At 36.3% G+C, this 24,606-nt stretch overlaps 2 protein-coding genes across 2 annotated transcripts; one reads left to right on the top strand and one right to left on the bottom strand.

Annotated features, from left to right (window-relative positions):
* Nucleotides 1-1,237: 1,237 nt before the first annotated feature.
* Nucleotides 1,238-10,792, top strand: FucT6 (alpha-(1,6)-fucosyltransferase 8). The gene is made up of 7 exons (XM_023166954.2): nt 1,238-1,763; nt 1,872-2,153; nt 3,118-3,283; nt 3,426-3,651; nt 3,713-3,911; nt 7,966-8,293; nt 8,345-10,792. The coding sequence occupies exons 1-7, from the start codon at nt 1,531-1,533 to the stop codon at nt 8,663-8,665; spliced, it is 1,755 nt and encodes a 584-aa protein (XP_023022722.2). The 5' UTR covers nt 1,238-1,530; the 3' UTR covers nt 8,666-10,792.
* Nucleotides 10,793-17,289: 6,497 nt separating this feature from the next.
* On the bottom strand, nt 17,290-21,806 carry LOC111510975 (uncharacterized). The gene is made up of 2 exons (XM_023166955.2): nt 21,647-21,806; nt 17,290-18,630 (listed from the first exon to the last, which is right to left on the bottom strand). Exon 2 carries the CDS (start codon nt 18,618-18,620, stop codon nt 17,334-17,336), a length of 1,287 nt encoding a protein of 428 aa, XP_023022723.2. The 5' UTR covers nt 18,621-18,630; nt 21,647-21,806; the 3' UTR covers nt 17,290-17,333.
* Between the last annotated feature and the right edge of the window lie 2,800 nt (nt 21,807-24,606).

Raw genomic sequence — 24,606 nt, 5'->3', positions numbered from 1 at the left:
AATAATGATAAGATAGCGTATTGGTACATTTTTCAAATCAATTTGCATAAATAGGTTTCTACTGAAGTGAATATAACATAAGCACAGTATAGTGGTCTTTAGCTTTTACTGCGACATGAGTATACACATATTTTCAATGCATAGGTGTTATAATTTGAGTGAACACCCTGTGCAAATAAAAGATATATCGCAAACCAGTCAGAAGCAAACGACAGAAAAAACTTTCTTCAAAATCAAAAAAGAATGTATTATATATTTTCCATTAGTATATTGAAATTTCTACCACCTGTAAAATTAGTTCAAGTTCTTCAAACAATTTTAAATATTTTATAAAAAAATTTGTTCGTTTGTAAGATTATTCCATTGGCTTTCAAACTTCCATATCGAGGCTTCTACTATGAACTATCTGTCTACAGACAGCAAATTCTTCTAATAGTGATTTCGCTTGTTGGCACCTCAGCATAAGACAATGAATTACATAAATTATAAATTAAAATTGAAAGGGTATATTTTTAGGATAGATTAATTTTTGGGAAAGGAAGTTTTTGGCCTTCTACTTCTTCATCTTGATACAAAAAATGTGGGGATATACCAAAAACAGTAGCCGATAAGGCAAGTGTGTCTTACGGCAAAACATCGCATGTCTAGCAGTGAGGATCTAAGTGAAATTTTACTTTCACTGATACTACATTCTTATAAATAATCTAGGATATGTTGATTCTCTCTTGTCACTGTAAAAACAGGGCAAGAAATTATATCGTCACCATCAGGCAGTTTGCTCGTGTTGAAAGTATATTAGAATAGTCAGTAGTCGCTGAGACTTCGAGGACAACCTTTGCTCACGTAGTCAACATATTACTGACAATGTCTGTCGTATTAGTAGACTTTTGGTACTTCAGGTTCCATGCGCAACGCCTTACCACCACAGACTTTATTCTCTATATTCGTGACTCCGGTCGTGAAAGCCAATGTTTTTATATTGGAATGACTGTTTGTAATGGAGATGGATGGAGCAGCCAGTGAAATAGATCTCGATCTTTTCTATAATAATACTACACCAATTTCGAATTTTAGAATAATTCTTCAGTGCAAAACGAATACAACACCAGTTTTAGCAATGGAAAACGCTACTTATGGTGATCTGGCAACCTTCGTAAATATGTCAAATGTCAAAAAAAATCGGGGATGTCAGCTCAGCGATGGGAAACGCTACTTGGTGATCTGGCAATGCTCGCAAATATGTATATGTCAAATGAAATTCTGGGGTGTCAGCTGTCTGAATCTAATAGATATTTATTTTCAATTTTATAGGTGATTGCTATCAAGTGGAAAATCTGTTAATCAGTTTTACCAGGTTCCAGGATGTTTCGTTACGGTGACGGCACATTTTTGAATAATTAGTTCCATGCGTGTCAATCACCGCGGTCGGAAATATCAACTGACCAATGAATGCACAAGAGAATCAACATGCTAACCACAAACAGGATAATGAATGATGAATGAACAAATCGGACCTTTTTAACAAGAGAAATGATGTCTATCCTGAAACATCTCAACTATATAGGATGTTACAGGATATTAATAGTGTTTTTAGCTTTGTGGCTGATAGTTTTGGTGATGTCTGCTCTGCCTATGCTTAGCTCAAACATAACTACATCGGATTCAAAAGTAGCAGAGAGACTCACTAGGGCTCTGGTTGATCTGCAAGCTCTTCAAAGGCAGAACGAGGAGTTACGGGAGATATTTAAAGATATAAGTGTAAAGTAAGTTATTTTTAACTTGTCAAAGTAACCAGTACAATTTCTAAGGACTAAACCTGATAACTAGTAGTTAGTAACTGAGAGAATACATAAGAACAAATGATATTTCAGTAATTTAAATGAGGAGCAGAAAGAAGCAATTGAAAACTTTCAATCCAGGCTGACGAAGGCTGAGCATTCTTATGATAAACGTAGTTTGGGATATATCAGTCCCAAAGAAGAACCCAATACTCAATATGAACTCCTCAGGAGGAGGATATTCTCTAATACCAAGGAGTTTTGGTATTTCATTCACTCCGGCCTGTTAGATATTCAGAAGAAAGCCTCTGATGTTTCACCCGATGTTGTAGAATCCGTGAGCAATTTGTTGAGTCTAGGATTGGAACATAAGCGGTAGGTAACAGTTGGCAACAATGTTCATAATTATGTATAGTGTTTTGAAACCTGCTTATACAGATTTCTAAGGAAGTTATTGTAAATTGTAACATGTGTTATACAATGGTTTCCTCAAGCAGGAATCATTCCCAGTATTGATTGAATTAGAATAATTATATTCACAATAATGTTTTGCTCTTACCGTAAAATCTGAGAAACTCTGAGAACAACTCATGCTTGATTATAAAAATGTCATTGAGATAAATAGTAATTACTAGTAGTCCCAAAACTGTTCCCCGTGGTACACCTAAATGGAATATTTTTTGTTCATTTCAGATTTAACAAAATTCAGTTTGTGTATTTCATCAAAAATTCAGTTCGATTCTGTAAATAGTTTGCAAAGAATAACTTCCAACTTCACTCGGAGATTGGTATGTTGTTTGTATATATTTCTGGTTGTTAGATGAAATAGTATCTTGGGTAATATAACTTGTTTGTTTGAGATCAAACTCTTTTTCTTAAAAATATAACATAATCTTCACTTTCAATTATCATTTGAAACTAATATTGTAAAATTTACAAATGGTGTAACCATCTAGTGACATAATTAAATAAATATATTTTTTCCAAATAAGATTTCAAAGGATTTTTATAAAAATCATCGCAAGGACACAGACTTTGCAGTGAAATTTATTAAAATGAAAGAATAGGAGATGAAACATTGTGGATTTTTGAGTTGATGCAGGTTTATATCGTTTTATTCCCAGTTTGTACACATCATTTATTGAAATGTAATCACAGTTTTACTGTTTGGTACACTTTTATCATGACATGTGATAAGAATAGAATAAACAAAGTGAATATCTGTGACCTTCGTATATTCCATGTGATTGCATGGTTGTTGCGCAACAATTTTGAATTTTTCGATACAGTACGATATTTATATTACAAGAAAAGTTTTTTCAGAACTTGATATTTTCAGGTCATTAATTTACGATATAGAACAGCTTGCAGAGGTCGATGGATATTCCACATGGAGAGAGAAAGAGTCTAACGACTTGAGTAATCTCGTCCAAGAAAGATTCAAGTTCTTGCAGAACCCAGAAAACTGTAACACTGCCAGAAAACTCGTTTGCAGCTTGAATAAGGTGAGACAATCAAGAAAACACCAGCACTCATTTGTGGCAGTAGTTAAGTGTGGAGTATCGTGAGGCACTGTGCTTCCAGATTTGTTCACCTTCGAACTTCGTTCGTGTTCTTTTGCTCAACACAGATTTCGATGTTTTCTAGGGTTGTGGTTACGGTTGTCAGCTCCATCATGCAGTCTACTGTTTCATGGTGGCGTACGGCACAAAAAGGACACTCATCCTCAAGTCAAAAGGTTGGCGTTACCACAAGGGTGGCTGGGAAGAGATCTTCAAACCAATCAGCAACACTTGTTTGAGCCCCAGCGGCGAAAGCGTAGCCAGCTGGCCTGGGAATGAAGAGACCCAGGTGGTTAATCTCCCCATAATAGGTTAGGTCGATAAATATAATGTGTCAATTATGCTTTGAGTGAATCTGTTGCTTTTTTGAAGATTCCTTATCGCCGAGGCCTCCTTTCCTACCTCTAGCTATTCCGGAGGATTTAGCCCCAAGATTGACGAGGTTGCATGGAGATCCGATCGTTTGGTGGGTCGGTCAAATCCTCAAGTATCTGTTGAGGCCTCAGGAGAAGACTGCCAACATGATTCAAGAGACCATGACGAAAATGGGGTTCAAGAGGCCCATTGTTGGGTTAGTTCTTTGAATGATTTATTTTTGACATTGCAGATAATGTATGTGACAGAGAATTCCATAAAAATGATAGAGTGATGGAAAAGAAGTGAGAGTCTGAGAAAACAATGTGTGTGTGTGAGAAAGAGATAGTGAGTGTGGTACAAAAACCAGACTAGAATCAAGGAGCCAACAAAACTGATGCCTTGGGTATGAATTTCAGCAAGTTGAGACACTATACATTAATGCTCGAGAGTTAGAAGCAATATACAGGGTGTCTCACTTCTCATGGAAACACCCCCGTATCTTCCGTAATATTCGAGGTGGAACGATGAAACTCTCAGGACTGATGGAAATGCTCAAAATGCACCTACCACCTGAATGGGGTTGGCCAAAGTGATATACACTGTCCGCCACTCGCGATGGAACACCCCATTTTTACGGTAAAACATATTAGGGGGCAAAATAGGCTCAAAATTCCTTCAGATTCAGACCAGGACTACCAACTCATTACGAATACACTTTTTTCCTGCAAAAATTTCAGTCCTGAAAAATTCGAATTTGTCTCACTTCTTATGGAAACACCCCCGTATCTTCCGTAATATTCGAGGTGGAACGATGAAAGTCTCAGGACTGATGGAAATGTTCAAAATTCACCTACTACCTGAATGGGGTTGGCCAAAGTAATATACACTGTCCGCCACTCGCGATGGAACACCCCATTTTTAGGTAAAGCATATTAGGGGGCAAAATAGGCTCAAAATTCCTTCAGATTCGTGATCAGGACTACCAACTTACTACGAATACACTTTTTTCCTGAAAAAATTTCAGTCCTGAAAAATCCGAATTTGTCTCACTTCTTATGGAAACACCCCCGTATCTTCCGTAATATTTGAGGTGGAACGATAATTGACATTTTCTTTGTTTATTGTGCATTGATTTCTGTCAACTGTACTTTTCAACTAAAGAAATGAGTATTATTATTATTATTATTATTACTACTGCAGGTGTAGTTTTAAAACAAGCACTACAAAGGATATCCAGAGAGTTGAAAATCCCTAGAGAGTTGGAATTAACATAGAGATGATTAAAGTACTACAAATGAGACTCGGATAAGAGTAGGTTCTATAAACAGAAGTCCCTCAAGAAGTTCAAGACAGTTGAAGACAGTTTGGAGGAATGTTGATGGTGCTATGAACAGTTTTAAGACTTGACAAAAGGGCCAAACTGTTAGAGGAACCAAACTGAAATCAAATTATTGCTCTACCTTAATTAACCAGGTAGTCAAATGAATATGTAATAAGTCTTAAATGAGAAATAATAAAGAGAGAAAGAGAGATAAATGAATAGAGACATAAGAGGATTGGAGAAATGGATGTACAATAGTGAAGCGACCAGAGAAGACATAGAAAAGTCAAACTGGGAGGAAGCTAGAGGAAAAGAACTATAGAGAGAATGCTAGAAAAACAGCTAAAGGGAGGAAGTGCTAGAAAAAGAGCTAAAGAGAGACAGTGCTGGATAGAGTTACAAAAGGAGAGAACCAGACTTAAAGAGTTGAGAGGGCTTGGAAATATGACAAAACAGAAGTGAACAAGTTCTTGGACACTAAAGAGTGTTAGAGTGCTAAAGAGTGTTAGAGATATTTGTGGATAGAGACAAAAGTGAGGTGGAGAAATGAATGAAAGATAGAGAAACCACCGAAGAAGAGATGAAAGAAATGACAGTGTTATAAAGAGAGCGAGATAAATAACTTCTATTGCACCATAGCGGACAAACTCACCGAAAATATATCATCAACTGTTAATCCCTTAAATTTTCTTTCCAATATTGACATATCAGAAAGTTTCTCTCTCTATGAAACAAATCCCGAGGAAATAATAGCAGTTATCAAAAATATCAAAAATAAGAATACCAAAGGTATAGACGATATTTCTGTTAAAATTTTTTAAAATCTACCTTATTCAACCTCAGTGGTTTTATCACAACTCATAAATCAGTCTTTTGAATCTGGCGAGTTCCCATCGTTTCTGAAGACATCTCTGATAATCCCTTTGTATAAGGGTGGACCCAATGATGACCCTTCCAACTTCTGGCCTATAGCACTTATTCCTACCCTTGCTAAACTCATAGAAAAACTAGTGAAAAGCAGAATTTTATGTTTTTGCAATGATAATAACATCCTTACTTCTCGTCAATTTGGATTCCAAGCAAATAAGGGTACTAATGATGCTATGTTCTCTCTGTTAGAAACGATATACTCCGAATATAACGCTAAAGAAGCAGTCGCTGCCATTTTCTGTGATCTATCGAAAGCTTTCGACTGTGTCAACCATGAGATCCTTCTTAATAAGTTGCAACAGTATGGCTTCAGGGGCAACACTCTCCACTGGTTTCATTCGTACTTATCAGGTCGCAAACAGGTAGTTAAAACAACCGAGTGTTCCTCTGCTCAAACTATCAAATGTGGTGTACCACAAGGATCGATCCTTGGCCAAATTTTGTTTCTTATCTACATAAATAACTTGGCTTTTATAGATATAACGGCCACAATTACTCTCTTTGCTGATGACACCACTTTATTATGGCACAACAGGGACATTCCTACCCTTCAAGATGCCATCTCAGCTGACATCAACAAAATCAAAGAATGGTGCGACTGCAATAAGTTATCATTCAATATCAATAAAACTAGCATACTTACCTTCCACTGCAACTTACCTGAGATCTGCCTTGGTGACAATCTTAGACAATCACACAATAAACTTAAGCAAGAAGCTTGCCTCAGGTTGCTATGCACTAAGAGTGATTTCTAGAGAACTAGGCTACTCCCATTCAAGAACAGCTTATTTCGCTCTAATAGATCCCCATATTAAATATGGAATTGCCTTCTGGGGAGTCTGTTCTAGAGATTTATTTCAAATGTTTTTTGTGCCTCAAAAAAGGGCTGTCCGATATATGTGCAAAGCAGCTCCCAGAGATCCATGCAAGCCTCTTTTCATAGCTCACCGTATTTTAACAGTAGCTGCCCTGTTTATCTTGGAATCAATTTGCTTGATAAAAAAAAATTATTCTTGTGCATCTCCCCCTTCCTCATATAATACTCGTAGCCACAATAGTAACATAGATCTACCTATTCCTGCGAGCTCCCTTGTTAGGGATTCAATTATATTCAACGGGATCAAACTGTTTAATCACTTACCAGCCCGAATTAAAGAAATTATAGTGCTTAACTAATTCAAAAAAGCAGTTAAAATGGTACTTGTTGATAGGGCCTATTATTCAGTTCAGGAGTATCTTGACGATTCACTTGAATCTTAACTTTTATTTCTGTCTTGTTATTTCCAGCTGAATATCTCAGTGTATTTCACATTTTTAGCTTATGTTTATTGTATTTTGTTTAAACTGTTTTATGTTTTTTTTATGTAGATTTTTGTATCTTATTATTTATGACTTTGTCTACAAGATGTAGTTCTTCAGACAATAAAGTATATTTGATTGATTGATTGATTGAATGGGAGAGGGCTGGAGGGAAAGAGAACTAGGGAAAATGCTAGAGGGCAATTAGAGAGAAAGTGTTCTACAGAAAAAAAAAACTAGAGAGAAAAGAAGAGCTTGAGAGAGGGAATTTGAGAGAAAGGCGAAGATAGAAAATATTACAAAACAGAGAAGATTACATTGAGTTTTCAGGCACTTATGCTAAAAGAAAGGGCTAGAGAGATCAGTAGATGGGTACAAATTAAGTATAAAAAAGAATGCGATAAGGAATGAGAGTACTAGGGGATCTGTAGAATGAAAGGATTGGAGAAAGTGATGGTGAGATGTGTTGAAGAGGAGCTGTGTGGAAGAAGTGCTAGAGAAAGAAATGCTAGTGTGAAAAACTTGAAAGTAGGTTGAGGGCAGTTTCAAAAAAGGTTCAGGCGGGCAAAAACAGCTTAGAGAACATTAATAGAATGTAAGAAATAATCCAAAGAAACATTGAACAGACACAGAAAAAGGGTGAAGCATAAAAATGGTAAAGGGAAAAAAATTATGAATGGGGAAATAAATAATACTTATACCAAGTGTTTTTTTTTAGAGTGCATGTCCGTAGAACAGACAAAGTTGGTACAGAGGCAGCATTCCACAGTCTAGATGAATACATGTCTTATGTGAACGAATACTATGACTATCTGGAGCTCAAACAGACCATAGACAAGAGAAGGATATACTTAGCTTCGGACGATGCCAAGGTCCTAACCGAAGCTAAGACGAAATATCCGAACTATGAGATTATTGGAGATCCATCTATATCGAAGACAGCAGCGGTTTCTACCAGATACTCAGATTCCTCCCTCTTCGGGATTATTTACGACATCCACATGCTGGCCATGAGCGATTATCTGGTGTGCACGTTTTCCTCTCAGGTATTTTGTAGAAATTTTTGATTGCTCGGAGTTCATTTGGTTCGTTTCTAGGTGTGCAGGGTTGCTTACGAAATAATGCAGAACTACTACCCGGATGCTTCATACCGGTTCAGATCACTGGACGATATCTACTACTACGGCGGCCAAAACGCGCACAATGTCGTCGCTGTTTGGCCCCATGAACCGAAAAGAAGCGCCGAGATGTCTATTTCGACAGGGGACCTGATTGGTGTGGCGGGGAACCACTGGAACGGATTCAGTAAAGGGCGCAATCTCAGGACCAATCAGGTCGCTTTCTATCCCAGCTTCAAGGTCAAAGACAAAATCGAGACAGCTAAGTTTCCGACGTATTCGGAGGCACGGAAATCATAGTCAGGTTGTTCGGTTCCGTTAAAGAAGTTTGATACCAATAAACGGCCAATGAAATTACTACCAAGCTTTTGAATAATTGAAAAAAACATTTTCTACACTAAGCAGTGGTATCTGTCAACAGTCAAGTGTAAAGTTTTACGTTTCATGCCACAAAACGTGAAATTCTACTTCCATTAGTTTCTCTGCATCTCTAGTACGTTGAAAAAAGACAGTGAGTTGTTAAAATCGTTGGGCAATTGATCTTATTTTTTTTTTCTTAAAATGTCTTGGAAACAATTGGATTATTTTTATATGAAAGCTTTGTAGTTATCAAAATTGCCTATTGGTTAAAAAATAATTGACTATGCAGTTGAAAATCTACTTCTCGAGTCATATCTCATAATTATGTGTTTGTGAATTGTTTTGGTTGACAGCCAATAGTGCCAACACACTACAATGGGGAATGTTTCTCAATTTGGGTTATTACATCAAATGCAAGTTTGAACGAAATAAAGTTGAGTTTAATTCATGAGTTTTTCAAATTCGAACTTTGAAAAGTATTCAAATTGATGTTTCAAATGTTGGTTTTTGATTTTTAAAGGGATTTGTTTCTAATTCACATATTGGCAACAGCGCCTAAAATGCTAGATCGGAGTTCAGGTTAGTAGTAAGCTAGAAGAAGAAGAATCATGTCAGTAGTGTCAAATTAAGGCAAAATATAAAGTATAGTTCAATACCACCTCCACAAGCCACATAAACAACAGTTGTTTTGTTATTTATTTATATAGAGGAAAATAGGTTACGTGCACAAAATGTCATATGTCACAGAATGTCTCAGAACTCGGAACATAAGTAAACAGAACAGCACGCCTCTGTAATATGTCATCTTTGTTTGTCTCAAACAGGTAACAGATTCATTGTCCTTTATTAGCTATAACCGATGTTGCCAAATTGTGAAATAGAAACGAATCCCTATAAATGTTGAATGCATTATTTCATTCCTCTTTTTTAAGTTTTTAAATAATTTTTAAAGAAAAAGTTTGAGACGATAAGTTTAAAATGCGTTGTTTTAGAGCTCTTTTATGAAAACTACTTGATTTTCGTCTGGAGAAACATTCCCCATTGCTCCAGAACAAAAAAATTGTAAATAGAATTTGGAAGTATATTGTTTTTCCACTTCATGGCCTCTAATTTTTGACAAGTGAATCAAATTGAAGTTGGGAATTTATGTAACTCATTTTGATACTTGATTCTTGATAATGATGTTAAATTCGGACGTTATAATTGACTTGTTTCTAAAGACCATTATTTCAAAATAGATTGATGATTGATTGCTAGTAATAATTACTGAAAAACAGCTTTAAGAAACTCTGCCTCGTCTTCTATCTCAACAGGTAGTACCAACTTAACAAATCACAAACTTACATTTAATGTAGCAGATATTTTGAATATTTCACCATGCATCAGCTATGAATAATAATTCTATATTGGAAATGATCTAAAAGTTTGAATCCAAATCGGTGAGGTCCAAAAACTGGGAATTCAATGAAACCATAAACAATTCTGATGGGGTGAAATCTGCTGATTCAGTTGGTCATTCTGCCAGTATCTCATTTTCCTGAGTAGTGAGAAGAAGAAAACCCTAGTGAGGATCAAAAATATACCTGGGATTATTACTCCTTTGACAATATTGTCAATGTATATTTTTTCTTTTACTGCAAGCTATTTGTAGGTTTTTAATAATGCAGTTCCATTCTATTTTGATGAATGCAAGTTAATTGGAAGAATAGTTGGTTTGGTACATCCTGTATCGTGTGAAAATACTTCATATATCAAGCAACAATACTCTGCTAGGAATCTGGTCTACTTTTTCTCGAATGTGAATAATTTTTTTAATGCTCAAGTTGAATAATTGATCAATGGTAGATATGTGTGTATGTACTAGGTCTTCGTGTTGAATTATTTTTGACGTGCAATACAATAAAAGTTGATTTTTGTCTGGGTACATTTTTTGTTATAGGTTTTATTTCGAATCTGTTTTATTGAATGTAATATATGTATAGTAAAGTTTATTAGAAAAAATAATTTATCATTATATTTCGAGGGTTTTGTGATGAACTTATGAAATAGACATGTATTTTCATAAAAGTTGTGTTTCCTTTTGTGCTCAGGAAAAAATTATTTGATAGCGATTAAAAATTGGTTCGTTGCTATGCTTCTACTAAAGATAATGGGTCATTTCATTATATGGGTCATTATATGGCTCATTCCATTATATTATGAGGAGCAAGAGCTCCTCAGGAAAAAAAATTTCAAATTTAATTATGAATCAATGAAAAATGAGCCTCTATACATAAGCACCCATGAGTAGTTGATACTAGAAATCGTATTTGGCAACAAGAACACTCTTGGTATCAGTACTAATGAAGCAACGGGATTTGACAAACAAGAAAGCCGTTTTTTAATTTTTTAGGAGATTAAAAAAAAAAAGGTTTTTGGCTTCATATTTCTCCATCATTGAAAAAAAACCATGACGAACTTCCGAAAGAAATAATAACTACAATAAAAACAATGACATATAAATTGAAGTGCCTTTTCAAATGAAAATATTGTCCCAAATACTATGTTGGCCAAACCGAAATTTATCTCAAAACACGAGTTTCAGACAACATGATAGGTTCTAAAAAACTGAATATCAAGAATCCCACATTTTGATTTTCAGCATCCAACGGTTCTAGATGCCCAACCATAATTATCTAAAATACTTCTGAGCGAAATTATTCATACGAGGGTGGTTCCCGGTGATACCCGGCTCACAAAAAAAATACAAACATTTTGTAAAAAAAAATAATTTATTTTTCAACATAATCTTGCAGCTCTAGACATTTTACCCGGCGATTTTCAATAAGTTCCATACTGTTTTTATAATAATAACTGTCTTGCTCTTCAAGTAAAGTGATGGACCCATGTTCCATCCATGGTTATGAAACGACGCAATAATTCTGATTTGATGCTGTGAAACTTCGCTATACACTCAATTGAAACTTCCTCACTGTTTTTGCTCGAGTGTGAGCAAACGCGGCACCCAGCTTCTACACAGCTTTCCCATGTCTAAATTCTCATAATGAATTTATTCCAGTTTCGCTTTCAGTCTTCAAAAGGTACACAAGACGCCATATTTTCACTTCTGGAAAACCTGTACACCAATCTTAATGAAAGAGAATCTGCGGCGGCCATGTTTTGTGACCTAACCAAGGCCTTCGATTGTGTAGACCACATGCTATTTCTTCGTAAACTAGAAGTTTATTGTTGGACCCAACGGGACATATTTCGGTGTATCCTTTCTGAAGCTCTGCTCTATCAGATATATTCCTCACAGTTGTAGGGGGCTGTAGAGAATCAATCATTCCTCAGAGCCGTAGGGGACTGTGTGGCATGGTTAAGTTGTTAGAAACGCAAGTTTCTAAATGCATAAAATGGATGTGTAAGTTTACGGATTTAGAGGATCTGCATTACTTTGGTTTGAGACGTGCCTTTCTCATTGGCGGCAGAATGTGCTATTAGATGGAATTTCATCAGAGGAACGTTTCATTGGCAGTGGGGTCCCACAAGGTTCCGTTTTGGGACCAGTGTTGTTTCTCATTTATGTCAATGACTTAGTCCATGTTGACATAAATGGTAAATTCACTGACGACACCACTATCCTCTGGCATAGCAATACCGCTTCAAATTTACTTGACCAAATCATGATTCCAATCTTTAATCATTCAATATCGACAAAACAAATGTGGTCACGTTTAGATGTAACATAGGAAAAGTACGCTTGGAAAATGTAAAAATTGAAAATTTGGAGAATAACAAATTTTTAGGACTCTTCATTGATGAAAATCTAAAATTTGATTCCCTTGTCGACTACTTATGTGCAAGACTAGCAGCAGGATGTCATGCAGTGAGAGTTGTTGCAAGTGAGTTAGACACTACTATCACAAGATTAGTTTATTTTGCACAAATTGAGTCCTATTTACGTTATGGAATTTGTTTCTGGGGAAATTGTGCACAATTTCGTTTCAATATGTTATTCTCTCTACAAAAAAGATCCATCATATATTAATGCAAGGCTAGCTACAGAGATTCATGCCGCCCATTATTTGTGAAGCAAAAAATTATGACCTTAGTATGTCTGTTTATTTTGGAAACAGCTTGTCTTATCCACAGAAAATATAAAAATCAATTCAATACCACCTCAACTTATAGTACACGTCAGTCTTACTTCATTTCCCTTCCAACACCTACTGTAGCCCTTACACAAAATTCTATTATTTTCAATAGCAAGAAGTTATTTAACCACCTTCCCATTAATTTAAGCCGAATATATAATGAAAAGAAATTTATAAAAAAAGTAAAAGAATTCTTTGTTGGGAGGCCCTATTATAGTGTGGACGAATTCTACCAAGGCTCTATCGAGTAATTGGCATGTAGCTTTGTGTGAAAAAAATATTGAAATCAACACGAAATGGCTATCAATGTTCATTACGTAGCATTATATTCTACATTTACTCAATATTCATATATTCATGTACTTACATTTGTATCTGTTCAGCTGGGCTTAATATTGTTCTGTCCATATACTCTGCTCTTGTCTCTAACCATTATTTTATAGTTCATATTTGTTTATTGTCCCATATTCACTTTTTACTTTACTAGACTTTGCCATAAAGCATATTTTGATTTGATTTGATAATATACGATGTACCGCACCATTTGAAATGCTTATTAAGTCTGCTAGCTCGCCCACTTTCAGTCGACGATCATTCAGTATCGCTTTATGCAGCTCGTTCGGCCTCGTTCAAACTCTGCTACCCAATATTTCACTGTTGTAAACAAAGGAGCAGATTCACCCAGAGTTGAATTCAGTTCAGCTTTTATATTGGTTGAGCTGAGGCTTTTCAAGTAAGTAATATATCCCATAACGATGACCAATTTTTCCCATTTTCAAAAATTCAACGAAAACGTTCACTATTGATGGCTACAAAACAACGCAGCATCTTCAAACTTGAATGCTTTATAAATTGTGTACTTTCTAATACAGTGGTATTTATTTTTTTCAATAATTACAACTCACGATTTGATCTCTACAAAAGTATGGATAATTCTTTTTTTCTGTTCTCTTTCTTACATCAATAAAAACAGATACCACCTGTTTGCCACCATTCTCTCGCTACTACCCACCCCATCCTCACTCTCACTAGCGTTTCGCCCCTCCAATCGTTTAGTAGCTCTTGGATCCACAGTCGACGCTTGGAAGTAAACAGATTAAGACCCCGGGGATACCAGTGACGAGACCTGGGGAGTAGACAGATTTAGACCCCGGCGTCAAGTCACAAAACCCCTCAAATCTGAGAAGTAGGTAGATTGAGACCCTTGCAGAGACCAGTGACGAGACCTGGGAAGTAGAGAGATTGAAACCCCGGCTTTAAGTCACAAAACCCTCAAAGCGTGTCACTACCTGAGAAGTAGGCAGATTGAGACCCTTGCGGAGACCAGTGGCGAAACCTGGGGAGTAGACAGATTGAGACCTCGGCGTCAAGTCACAAAACCCTCAAAGTGTGTCACTACCTGAGGGTTTCGTGACTCAACGCCGGGGCCTCAATCTACCTACCTCCTTTGGTTTCTGCAAGGGTATCAATCTGCGTACTCCCAAGCGTAGACGCTTGTCACTAGGCAGATTCATATTACTACCATCATTAAAGGCTCTGAACATTTCAATTTTTCTCTGCTTGTGGATGACCCAAAAGACATCAAAGACAAGTATGATACTTTCGTGTGAATCTTTAGCAACAGTAGCCTGTTCGGAATGTAGATTATAGTAATGCTTTTAAAAAATGAAGTTTTTCTATCTACAAGTAGTTAATCAAATTTTGCTTGTAAAAACTTGTATAGCGAAACACGTAACGGGGTTTTGTAAACCTTTTACGGTGAAAATCAAAATAAATATCAGTGTGTTTCAATTCATGTTCAAAACATTTTTGAATTTCATAGTGTACACATTGTTTATTCAGTTTCCCTAGTTTTTCATTTGATTCCAAAAAATTTTAGGATGATTCGAAGTGCCACACTTTGTAACCATCATCGAAAGTCCTAAGTACAATGAGTTGGTATTTAAGTAACACTTGATGTTATCAGTAGTAGAGGTCGAGTATTTTGCGTTTATTGTTTGTGCTTCCACATGGACGAAATGATGCTGATAGATAATTTCTGTTGCTTTCTTTTTATCATCAAAGCTAGAATATCACCAATTAAATTATTGAAAAAATGAAGCAGACAGTATTGGTGAGATATTTGAAGAATATATGTATCACTTTTAGTCTCCAGCAATACAAATTCAATGTGAATCGCTACTTTCGAACAGGTACCGCTCTGAGAACGCCTTAAGGATTATCTTGAGAGTTTCGTGATAGCCGTGATAGTGGACGGACGTGCCGCTAACGTCCATCCACAAAGAAGGCGCTTCTATTTATGTTGTGATTATGCAAAGATGTTAAAGTTTAGGTAATAAAAGTTTAGAGAAAAATGTGATGTGAGGGTCCCCTTTATTCACGCCGGTATCCAGGCCGGGTGGTTTGGATAAGCACGTGAAGGGGGCCATGTATGTGAATCTAAAAACCCGAAGTCTCCCGAAAAGGAGGCGATTAAAAAAAATTTATGTGAAAAAATCAAAGTGTCTTTCAAGCAGAAAGCGACAATAAAAAAGGTGAATTGCTTTCATCGTAAAAAAGTTCGACAAAAAAGGGGTGCCAGCATTGCTTCGAGCAAGACCGCTACCCCCTTCCCGACTAAGCCCCTGTCATCTTTGATAGGAGGAGTCTGGACAAATGCGCCCGAGTGGAAAGCAACGTCTAACAAAATTAGAGAGAGAGAGAGAGAGAGAGAGAGAAAGAGAAGTATTTTTCTGTAGTGCTTGTATTTTGTGCTGAAAAACATATTGCGGTTGTACAGTGTACGTTCAATTTTCTTGGACCGACACTCGACCTCCCCCGACACTTGTTTTTCTTCACCTCGAAGTTTTAGAGGTCCGAGACCCTCCGTTTTAGTCCTCTTGGTGAATGCTACTATGGTCGATTTGGATGGGCTTATGTTAAGCCCTTCTTCTTCGGCCCATCTTGTTAAAATATTCAGGGCCTGCTGCGCATCCCTTCACTACATTATTGTAGTGGAATGGTTACTCCAAACCGATGGTGGAACAGACTTTGGCAAAAAAAAAAAACAGCAGCAGCCGCCACAACCAGAGGATGGTCGCAAAGGATAAGAAGAATTGGGTTCAAGTACAACATCAGAACCTGCTTCGGATCCGACATGCTTCAGATCCGGAAACACTATCCGTAGCAGCTTCACGAAAACCAGGCCACCAAACGCGGACTGCGATTCGAAAAATTGCATTTACTGGGAACCCTATGATTGCGGCAAATCCTACATCAGTGAAACTAATTGGCCATTGAATATCCGCGTGGTCGAGCCACTAGAGAAACACACAGCGAGAAGAAACCAGCAAATCGGAAGTAGCAAATCTTATGAAGTGTAGGAAGAGGCAGCTTAGAGTTAAGATTGTTCCGCAAGGATCTGTGCTAGATGGTCTCCCATTTATAATTTTTACTAATGACATTTTCTTCCAAGTTCTGCCCCATGAATGTGCCGTTTATGTCGAAGACATATCTATTGTTTGTTCAAACAAAAATTATAAAAAAAATTATGGTAATCTCCAAACTTGTCGCAAGCCAAGCTGAAAAATGGTTCAATGCCAATTTTCTTGTACTGAAAATAAGAAAAAATGGGAATAACGCGAATTTAGAAGGAAAAACTGCCCAACTACTTGATATAACTTTGGATGACTCTCTGAATTAATGATGGAAGTATCCAAATATCCAGTGTTACTGTCTGTCAGGTTCAAATGCCGTTGATTTTTAGGAGTATCTTTCTTCATTTTGACACAGTCTTTTAGCTGCCAACTATGCCTTTTTTCATTCGCATATTAGCTATGGGACGTTACCTTGGGAAAAATATTTGTAAAACAAAAAAAGCACTGGGGATATTGTCTAACACGGTATATAGTGACACAAGTCGCCCACTGTTCAAAGAACTGGGAATCATGAATTTTGCATCAATTTTCAATCACTGCTGGAGGTACATGAAATTAGGGGCGGTCTTATAAATAATTCCCACTTTCATAATTATGATACACGACGTGCTAATCTTGTAAGACTTGCCAAGTTCAATCTAAAGAAATCTTCTAAGAATTCTCTAGATGCCAGTCTATACAATAACTTGCCTACTGCCCTCAAAAAGTCACTAATTAAATTTTAAACCATCTAAACGTAGGTACTACTAATGTTTTATAAATATATTATCTATCTATCATCATCCTCATTCATTAAAAGGGTTCATGTGATGATATTAAAATTTATCGACAAATATTACTTATCATAAACTACACTTCACGATTAGTGTAGTTTATAAAAAAAAAACATTTCTTTCTACCAGCATTAGCACAAAAATATCGATTTTCAATGGGTGGAAAAAAATCCGCCTTTTCACGAATGGAACGTGTTTGAACAGGTTGATTTTAATGGCGTTAGAATGAAGAAAAAAGATCCTACTAGAAAATATATTCAATAGTGAACTAACACAAAATATTTCAGTTGAAATCTGTCTTTAATCTAGTCGTACTATCAGATGTGTCAAGTCTCCTGTATCGCCCCGAATTCAAAAACTGGTTAAGAGTAAAACCGACAAGTGAACCCACTAAGAAACTTAAAATTATGAACAAAAATAAATCCAGCCTCATTTGAATCCCCGGAATTATATATTCCGGAGGGTCACATCCTGTGAACTCGATAACGTTGTTGATAGGAGTAACAGCTGACAAATCGGGAGAACTATCATCCGTGGAGTTATAAAAATTTTTTTCGAGCTTAGATTCCGGATCTTCAGTACCTGAATCCCGTTTACGTGCGTCGTTTTCTCTTACTAAAGAGTAGGACTTGTCATACACGCTTTCTGTCTCAATACCATCAACTGTTTCTTCCATTATCCTTCTTGGATCCTCTTCAGTTGAGTGAGATTTGTTCTTCTTGAGCAAGAAGTACTCCTGTTTGGTGAGATATTTATAATCCTTTGGGTGAGACACAAGCTTCTCAGTTTGACTCTTTTCATTAGTACATGTATTTCTAAAGGCGTCCACCCCCTGTTTCCCGAAGATATCCACGAATTTTCCATCTGGATAGGAACATTTGTAGGGTTCCGCAGGGTCCACGAATTTCTTTTTGGCCAGGAAGGCGAAGAGCTCCATAGTGCTGCAGTTACACTCCCAAGAATTGTAGGACAGCCTCACGAAGAACATGTTTGGGACAGAATCAAACACTTTGGGGTCGATATACTTGATGTTGTTTTGCTGCAGAAGCAGAATCCTCAGGTTTGGCAAGTGTTTCAGTGAGTTGGAGGTGATGTTAGTAATTTTACAGTTGGCCAAGACTAGAACTTCCAAGCTTTTAGACTTGATCACTGGCATTTCTTCAAAGAAGTAGTTGTTGGACAAGTCCAGCAGAACCATATCGGGAAGGTCTTCTATCAGGTTGTCTGGAATACTGTTCAGCAGGTTGTCATTCAGGTACAACTCTTGTAGGTTCTCCATCTCGTCGAAAGCTTCGTAGTCGATGTCGTACAGTTCGGAGTTGTTGAGGTAGACTTCTTTGACAGCCATGGTTTTCTCGAAAGATAGATCGTCAGGGCCGATTAAGTCTATTTTGTTGCCCGACAGATCTATGATGACGGGGTCGTTTTCTAATGTTTCGAAATTCGGGATCGTATCTAGGCCCCTTTCCATACAGAGGACCGATGTGTTTGTACAGTCGCACACGGAAGGACAGCCCGAGTTGCTCGAGTGGAATAGGGCTAGCAGTAAGAGTAGGAGTTTGATATCCATGGTTGGGTTCCTACGGAAGAAAACAAAAGTCAATGATATTTGAACACAAGGAAACATTGAAAATTTGAAAAATTATGATTTCCTTTGACAAGAGACCTGTCAGAAAAAATTCGTGGCATATTGAAAAAATGAAAATGGCAACAGACTGATATCGGAGAGTACCTTGTATTACATCGAATGTTTCAGTTGTCAATCAACAACATTGACATAATTTCATATTTCAAAACTTCTTTGACATCTGTCGAAGAAGTAAAGAAATAAGCTCTCAAAAAAGGAATAACTGCGAATATATTCGAATTTTTTATCCATTTCTGAAGACGGAGGCAGATTTTGGCCTCCGAAACGTAAAAGATAAGTATTATTTCTTAATATTTTTTTTTGATAGGCAAAATTGTTAAATACGACTGATAAATAGAAGATTTTTCTTTGTGAAAAATACTTTGATTTTTACGCAGTAACTTATCGAGGTAAACTAAAAAGTTTGCCTTTCTACACTTGTATAAAGTTCTCCATTATAATTATTATATTTTTCAAATTGTGGACGGTAACAAATACCCAAAAAGAGGTTGATAAAAAACTGTTTTTTTTTCCTCCACAAAAAATGACTTTCGTTGAAGATCAATGTAAACAGTGTGTAACTGAATAAGTGTAAAACATTTGAGGAGGTGATTTCTCATCAAAAAAAAGATAGAATCTGTCATATAAAGAAACTTCATTGGAGCATCCCTTGTTAAGATACAGCCCCTTAAAGGGGGTACATAAAATTTCTATGAGTTTAACCATGAAGTCAAGCCCCTCCAATAATTCGCCATTGAATCTGTTTATTTCCAGTCAGTAAAGAAAAAGGCATACAAATAGGTAATATGTTAGAAGATAAAATAGTTGTAATTTGGAAGTAACATTATTTTACGATTGACAAAGCTATTGTATAGAGCAGGGGTCTCCAAACTACGGCCCGCGGGCCAAATCCGGCCACCAGTGTCATCAAACCGGCCCGCGACAGCCAATGATTTACTGTCATCAATCTGGCCCGCGACAGCCAATGATTACCTAATTGTTGTTACTATTCCTGTGATAAGTTGAAGAAGAAAACACAGAATGATAATTACTCGGTTTTATTTACTTGCAAGGTAAAACTTAACGACAGGAATGATGACAAAGAAAACTTAACTTAAGCATATTAATAACTAACAAATAATTGAAATGAATCACAGTTAAACAAAAACACTAATGAGATTTATGAAATTGTGATTTTCCACCGACAATACTTTGTAGTTGTGGATCAATTTTACTTGTACCAATTATCAAAAGAGATTTAAGATGCTCATCGGTTAATTGAGATCTGTAAACATTCTTTGTGTACTTCATCTTGGAAAACGTTTTCTCACACAAGTAAGTAGTACCGAAAACAGAAAACAACCCACGAGCAAATTTATGCAAATTATCAAATTGTTCCAGTGGAAGATTCTTGTAAAATTCCTACAAAGATGAATTTTGATATTTGTTCTTAAGCATATCACTGCACCGTAAATCAATAATTTTCATTTGGACTTCCGGAGCCAGGGTTTCAATGTCAGAATCAAAAGGATTTTGAAAAAGCTTAATTTCATTCGCAATGACATCAAAATCTGAAAAACGAGTATCACAATTTATCTTCAAAGCACTCAAAGTTTCGACTGCAAAATTGACGGAAAATTCAGTCTTTGTAGTGAGGCTGAATATTTCACATGTTTCAAAATGTGTGGAACATTTTGTACGTAATTGCGATTGAAATAGTATTATTTTCTGCCTGAAGGATTTGTTTGATATTGGTGTATAAATCAGGGAGAAGCTGATTTTCTCCTTGCAATCTCAAATTCAGTTCGTTCATATGATTTGTCAAATCGACATAGAAGGCTAACTTCCACATCCATTCACTATTTTTTAAATCGGCAAAAGGGCGCTGCTTCTCATTTGAAAAAATTTCGATCACTGCTCGAAGTTCAAAAAAGCGCTTAAGGACTTTTCCGCAACTAAGTCAGCGTACGGTAGTATGATATGGTAAATCATTTTCTCCAATCTGTTGAATAAACTCGCTGAATTGTCGGTGATTCAGCACAGTGGATCTGATGAAGTTAACAACTGATATGACTGGTTTTAGAACTTCGGACATATCCAAACATTTTCCACACAAGGACTGTTGATGAATGATACAATGTAAGACTAATGGATTTGAACCACCATCATTTTCTACAGCCTTTGACACAACCACTTCTTTATTTTTATCATACATATTTTTGCCTCCATCAGTTGTTATAGATTTCAAATTTCTCCATCGAAGGTTATTTTTATTAATGGCATTTTCAACTCCCTTGAAAATATCTGCCCCAGTTGTCGTGCCGTGAATACTATCAATATCAAGAAGTTCTTCATTCACTTCATAGCTTTTATCTACTCCGCGAATAAAAATCAACACCTGAGCAGTATCTGACACATCCGTTGACTCATCCAATGCTAGAGAAACCACTCATGATGTCCATTTTTGTCAGACAGTTGAGATGATATATATTTTCTGCGATGTCTTGCACCCTCCGAGCCACGGTGTTTGCTGACAAACTGCTGAACACTTTTAAATAAATTTACCTTTTAGGGGCATATTTCTTCGGCTACTGCAATCAAGCATTCTTTTATCATGTAAGTTTGCTTAGGTCACGCACTTTGCGACTATCCTAGTCTAGAAATATAGTTAAGGGAAGAAATTGGCCTTTGGAACAAACTGAAAAACTCATTATGGCCCGAAGGCTTCAAAGTTTGGAGACCCCTGGTATAGAGAAACGCTTGGCGGCTTTTGTGGAACCCTTTATAGTGAAAATCATACAATAAATTGTAATAATGAATTTCAATATGGAGTTTCACTAAGTATCGGTCAGTTGTATTCAATCAATGAATAAACGATAGATAATAGTAATGATTCAAACTGCATATAGGTGTCAATCGAGATCTGCATTTTGATTGTTAACCACTCTGAAAGAAACATATTTTCTTACTTTGGAAGAAATCCGCTACTTTCTACACCAAGAACAACACTATTTCATAAAGCCACTGAAAACTTATAAAAAATGCTCGCACATACATTTAGGTGTTACAAATGTAATCAATCAATAGTGAAGGTACATATTTTGATGAAATCGAACAACGGCGGAATATCGTTATCTATTATCGAAATTGACATAATTGATAAGGTATAAATAGAGATCAGACAACTGAACAAGATTGGAGGTAAGTTCTGTAGTATCACCACAGAGGCGGGTAAAAAGGGCTTTCCTGATGATGGACTTTCAGCTGGGATCTATACTGTGTTTACTAATAGTGAAAAATAGTAAGTGCTCATTATGAATGCAAAACGCTAACAGCAGGTATTCACGGGTTGATAATACTTTACTGGGTCTACCTTATTGAACATTTATTCAGTAATTAAGTCCAGAGCCTTCTATAATTTACAGGACTCGCTTGATGAAGTTCAAATCTGGTATAGTGAGAACATACTTCAACTCAACGTAGGTGGAGACGTAGTTCTACAGAAAACTTCCATCGATAGTTTTAGAATATTCCATAAATGATACGGCTCTCTAAAACGGTGACACCTTCAAAGATTTAGGGGTCGCGATTGATCGAAGGCTTACATTTGAAACTCATATAACTCACATTGAAACGTGGGCGTTGAAGCCCACGAAAATGGGGAAAACTTTTCAAATGTCAATACGCTCAAATTATTGTGTTACTTTCATGAGAAGTTGTATTATATGCAACTTCAATTTGGTCTCCATTATATCAAAATTCCGTTCAGCGATTAGAATCTATTCAGCGTAAGTGCTTGCAATTCATTTTTCTCAAGTGCAATGGATTCTATCCAGCTAGGGCAGTGTTTCTCAAACTTTTCGAATTCACTACACTAGATATTTAATTAATAAAAGTAGGTGGCTGTCTGAATGGATTGCATTTTGCAATTACCGATATTATCATATTACCAGAGGATTTTTATTAACAGGTACCGACGTATTACCTTTACTCTCAGTTATCTTTGTTGTAAAACGTTTTACCTTGAGACTCACCCGTGGCCCACGGCGCCCCAGTGAAGGTTCCACGGCGCCCCAGGGCGCCGCGGCGCACACTTTGAGAAACACTGAGCTAGGGACACAGACCAGAATATTTGATTAAACACATTCAACTTAGAAACCCTAGCAGATAGAAGAAAATGCACCGCGAGTATTTTTTAAGTTGAATGCTTGAATAACGAAATTGATTGTAGTGATTTGTTGAGACAAATTCAGTTTCTTGTACCTAGATCACAATCCAGGCATATTACTACTTTCTACAAAGGAATCCTAGGACAAATTTACGACCTGTGCGATATACATCATGACAGCAAACAATTTTTTTTATAAACTTTCAAAAATTCGATGTTATAATCTGAAATCTGAATCTTTCTATACAGTGTTTCTCATGGAAACATCCCCGTATCTTCCGTAATAATTGAGGTTAATGAGTTACTAGTTTTGACAACTATTTTTGATCGAAAACCCAAACGCAGGCCACTGCAGATGGAAAACACAATAATAGAATGGATTTGGTAAAGTATTATAAACCTGCCTGTACCCGCTGTGGCCAATCATTACGAAATCACACAACTTTGAACAATCTGTTAGCGTTTTGCATTTATAATGAGCATTTATTACTTTTTACTTTTAGGAAACATAGTATAGAAAAATTATTAACTCGTGTGTTAGACTTGATCGTCCTTGAATTTTTTTAATCTCAAGTTTACATGTCTCTAGTAACCAACAAGGATTTTGAAGAGTCTATAAATGCTTATAGCAAAAAAGGGCATCTTCAAGCTTCTGTTGCGATAATAACAATATCTTGTTTCAAAATGTTTTGAGATAAAATCCTAAGTGCGGAGTTGTAGGATACCCATTATAATACCAATATTCTGGCTTTTTCTTTTTAATAAAATTAGGGAGCGGGAAAATCTGAAAATGTGTCGACATTACAGCAGACAACAATAAACATCAATTGTTAATAATTGTAAACCATTTCTTGGGCAATATCAAGATAATTGAATTGTTAGTATTTCGCAATGTTGATAAGGTTTCTGTTCTGTTCGAAATGTAAATTCTCCTTGCTCGGTGACTATTGGACTAACATTAATATAATCATATTAATTTTTTAATCAAACAAATGATGTAGTTGACTGTAGATGATTAATTGAAATCGAACTGAGATAATATAAAAGTTTAAGAAAGGGAATATAACTCTATTCGATTTAAACTTCATCACAAAATATGCAAAACTTTTAAAAGGTAAGACTGGAAATTCTGGCTATAATCAATTCAAAATAAGCACTTTTACTAATCACCAATGCGCGATTCACCAACCAGGTTGCCGTCTTCAGGAGTTGAAGAAAACTGCATCATGGGAATGCAGTTAAGCTGAAAAGCATCAAAATTAGCCTCAGTTTCGAGGATTATCTCTTCATTGGAGCTGAATTTCTTCTCAGCGAGCATTCTCTTAAGGTCTGAGAATAGGAAAAAGTCGCTGGGGACCAGATCTGGAGAAAACGGTGGATGCTTAAGCAATTCGAAGCTCAATTTATGCAATTTTGTCATCGTTTTCATAAGTTTCTGACACGGTACATAGTCTTGATGCAACATCTTTTTTTTTTCGCGATTTAGTGTTTCAAACTCTCTAAAAACACCAAGTTATAGTCCCTGTTGATGGTTTCCCTTTTCAAAAGAGTCGATGAATATAATAAAATGCGTATCCCAAAATATTGATACTTGCCAGACGACTGATGCTTTTTTACACGTTACAACTTTTACTTTGTGCATTTTTATTTCTAGTGTAGTTGACGTTTTCTTATACTGTGTAATAATTCTCTATAGATATTTGATTTTCTGATTAACTAAAATTTATTATTTTTCCAGTGATTACCTATAATTGTGTCGAT

The sequence above is a fragment of the Leptinotarsa decemlineata genome, unplaced genomic scaffold (assembly GCF_025532065.1).
Source record: "Leptinotarsa decemlineata unplaced genomic scaffold, Ldec_3_MD MMD2_tig00026314_RagTag_RagTag, whole genome shotgun sequence".
NCBI classification, from domain to species: Eukaryota; Metazoa; Arthropoda; class Insecta; order Coleoptera; family Chrysomelidae; genus Leptinotarsa; species Leptinotarsa decemlineata.
Note: the sequence above shows the minus strand (reverse complement) of the source record. Positions and strands in the feature narration are given on the sequence as shown.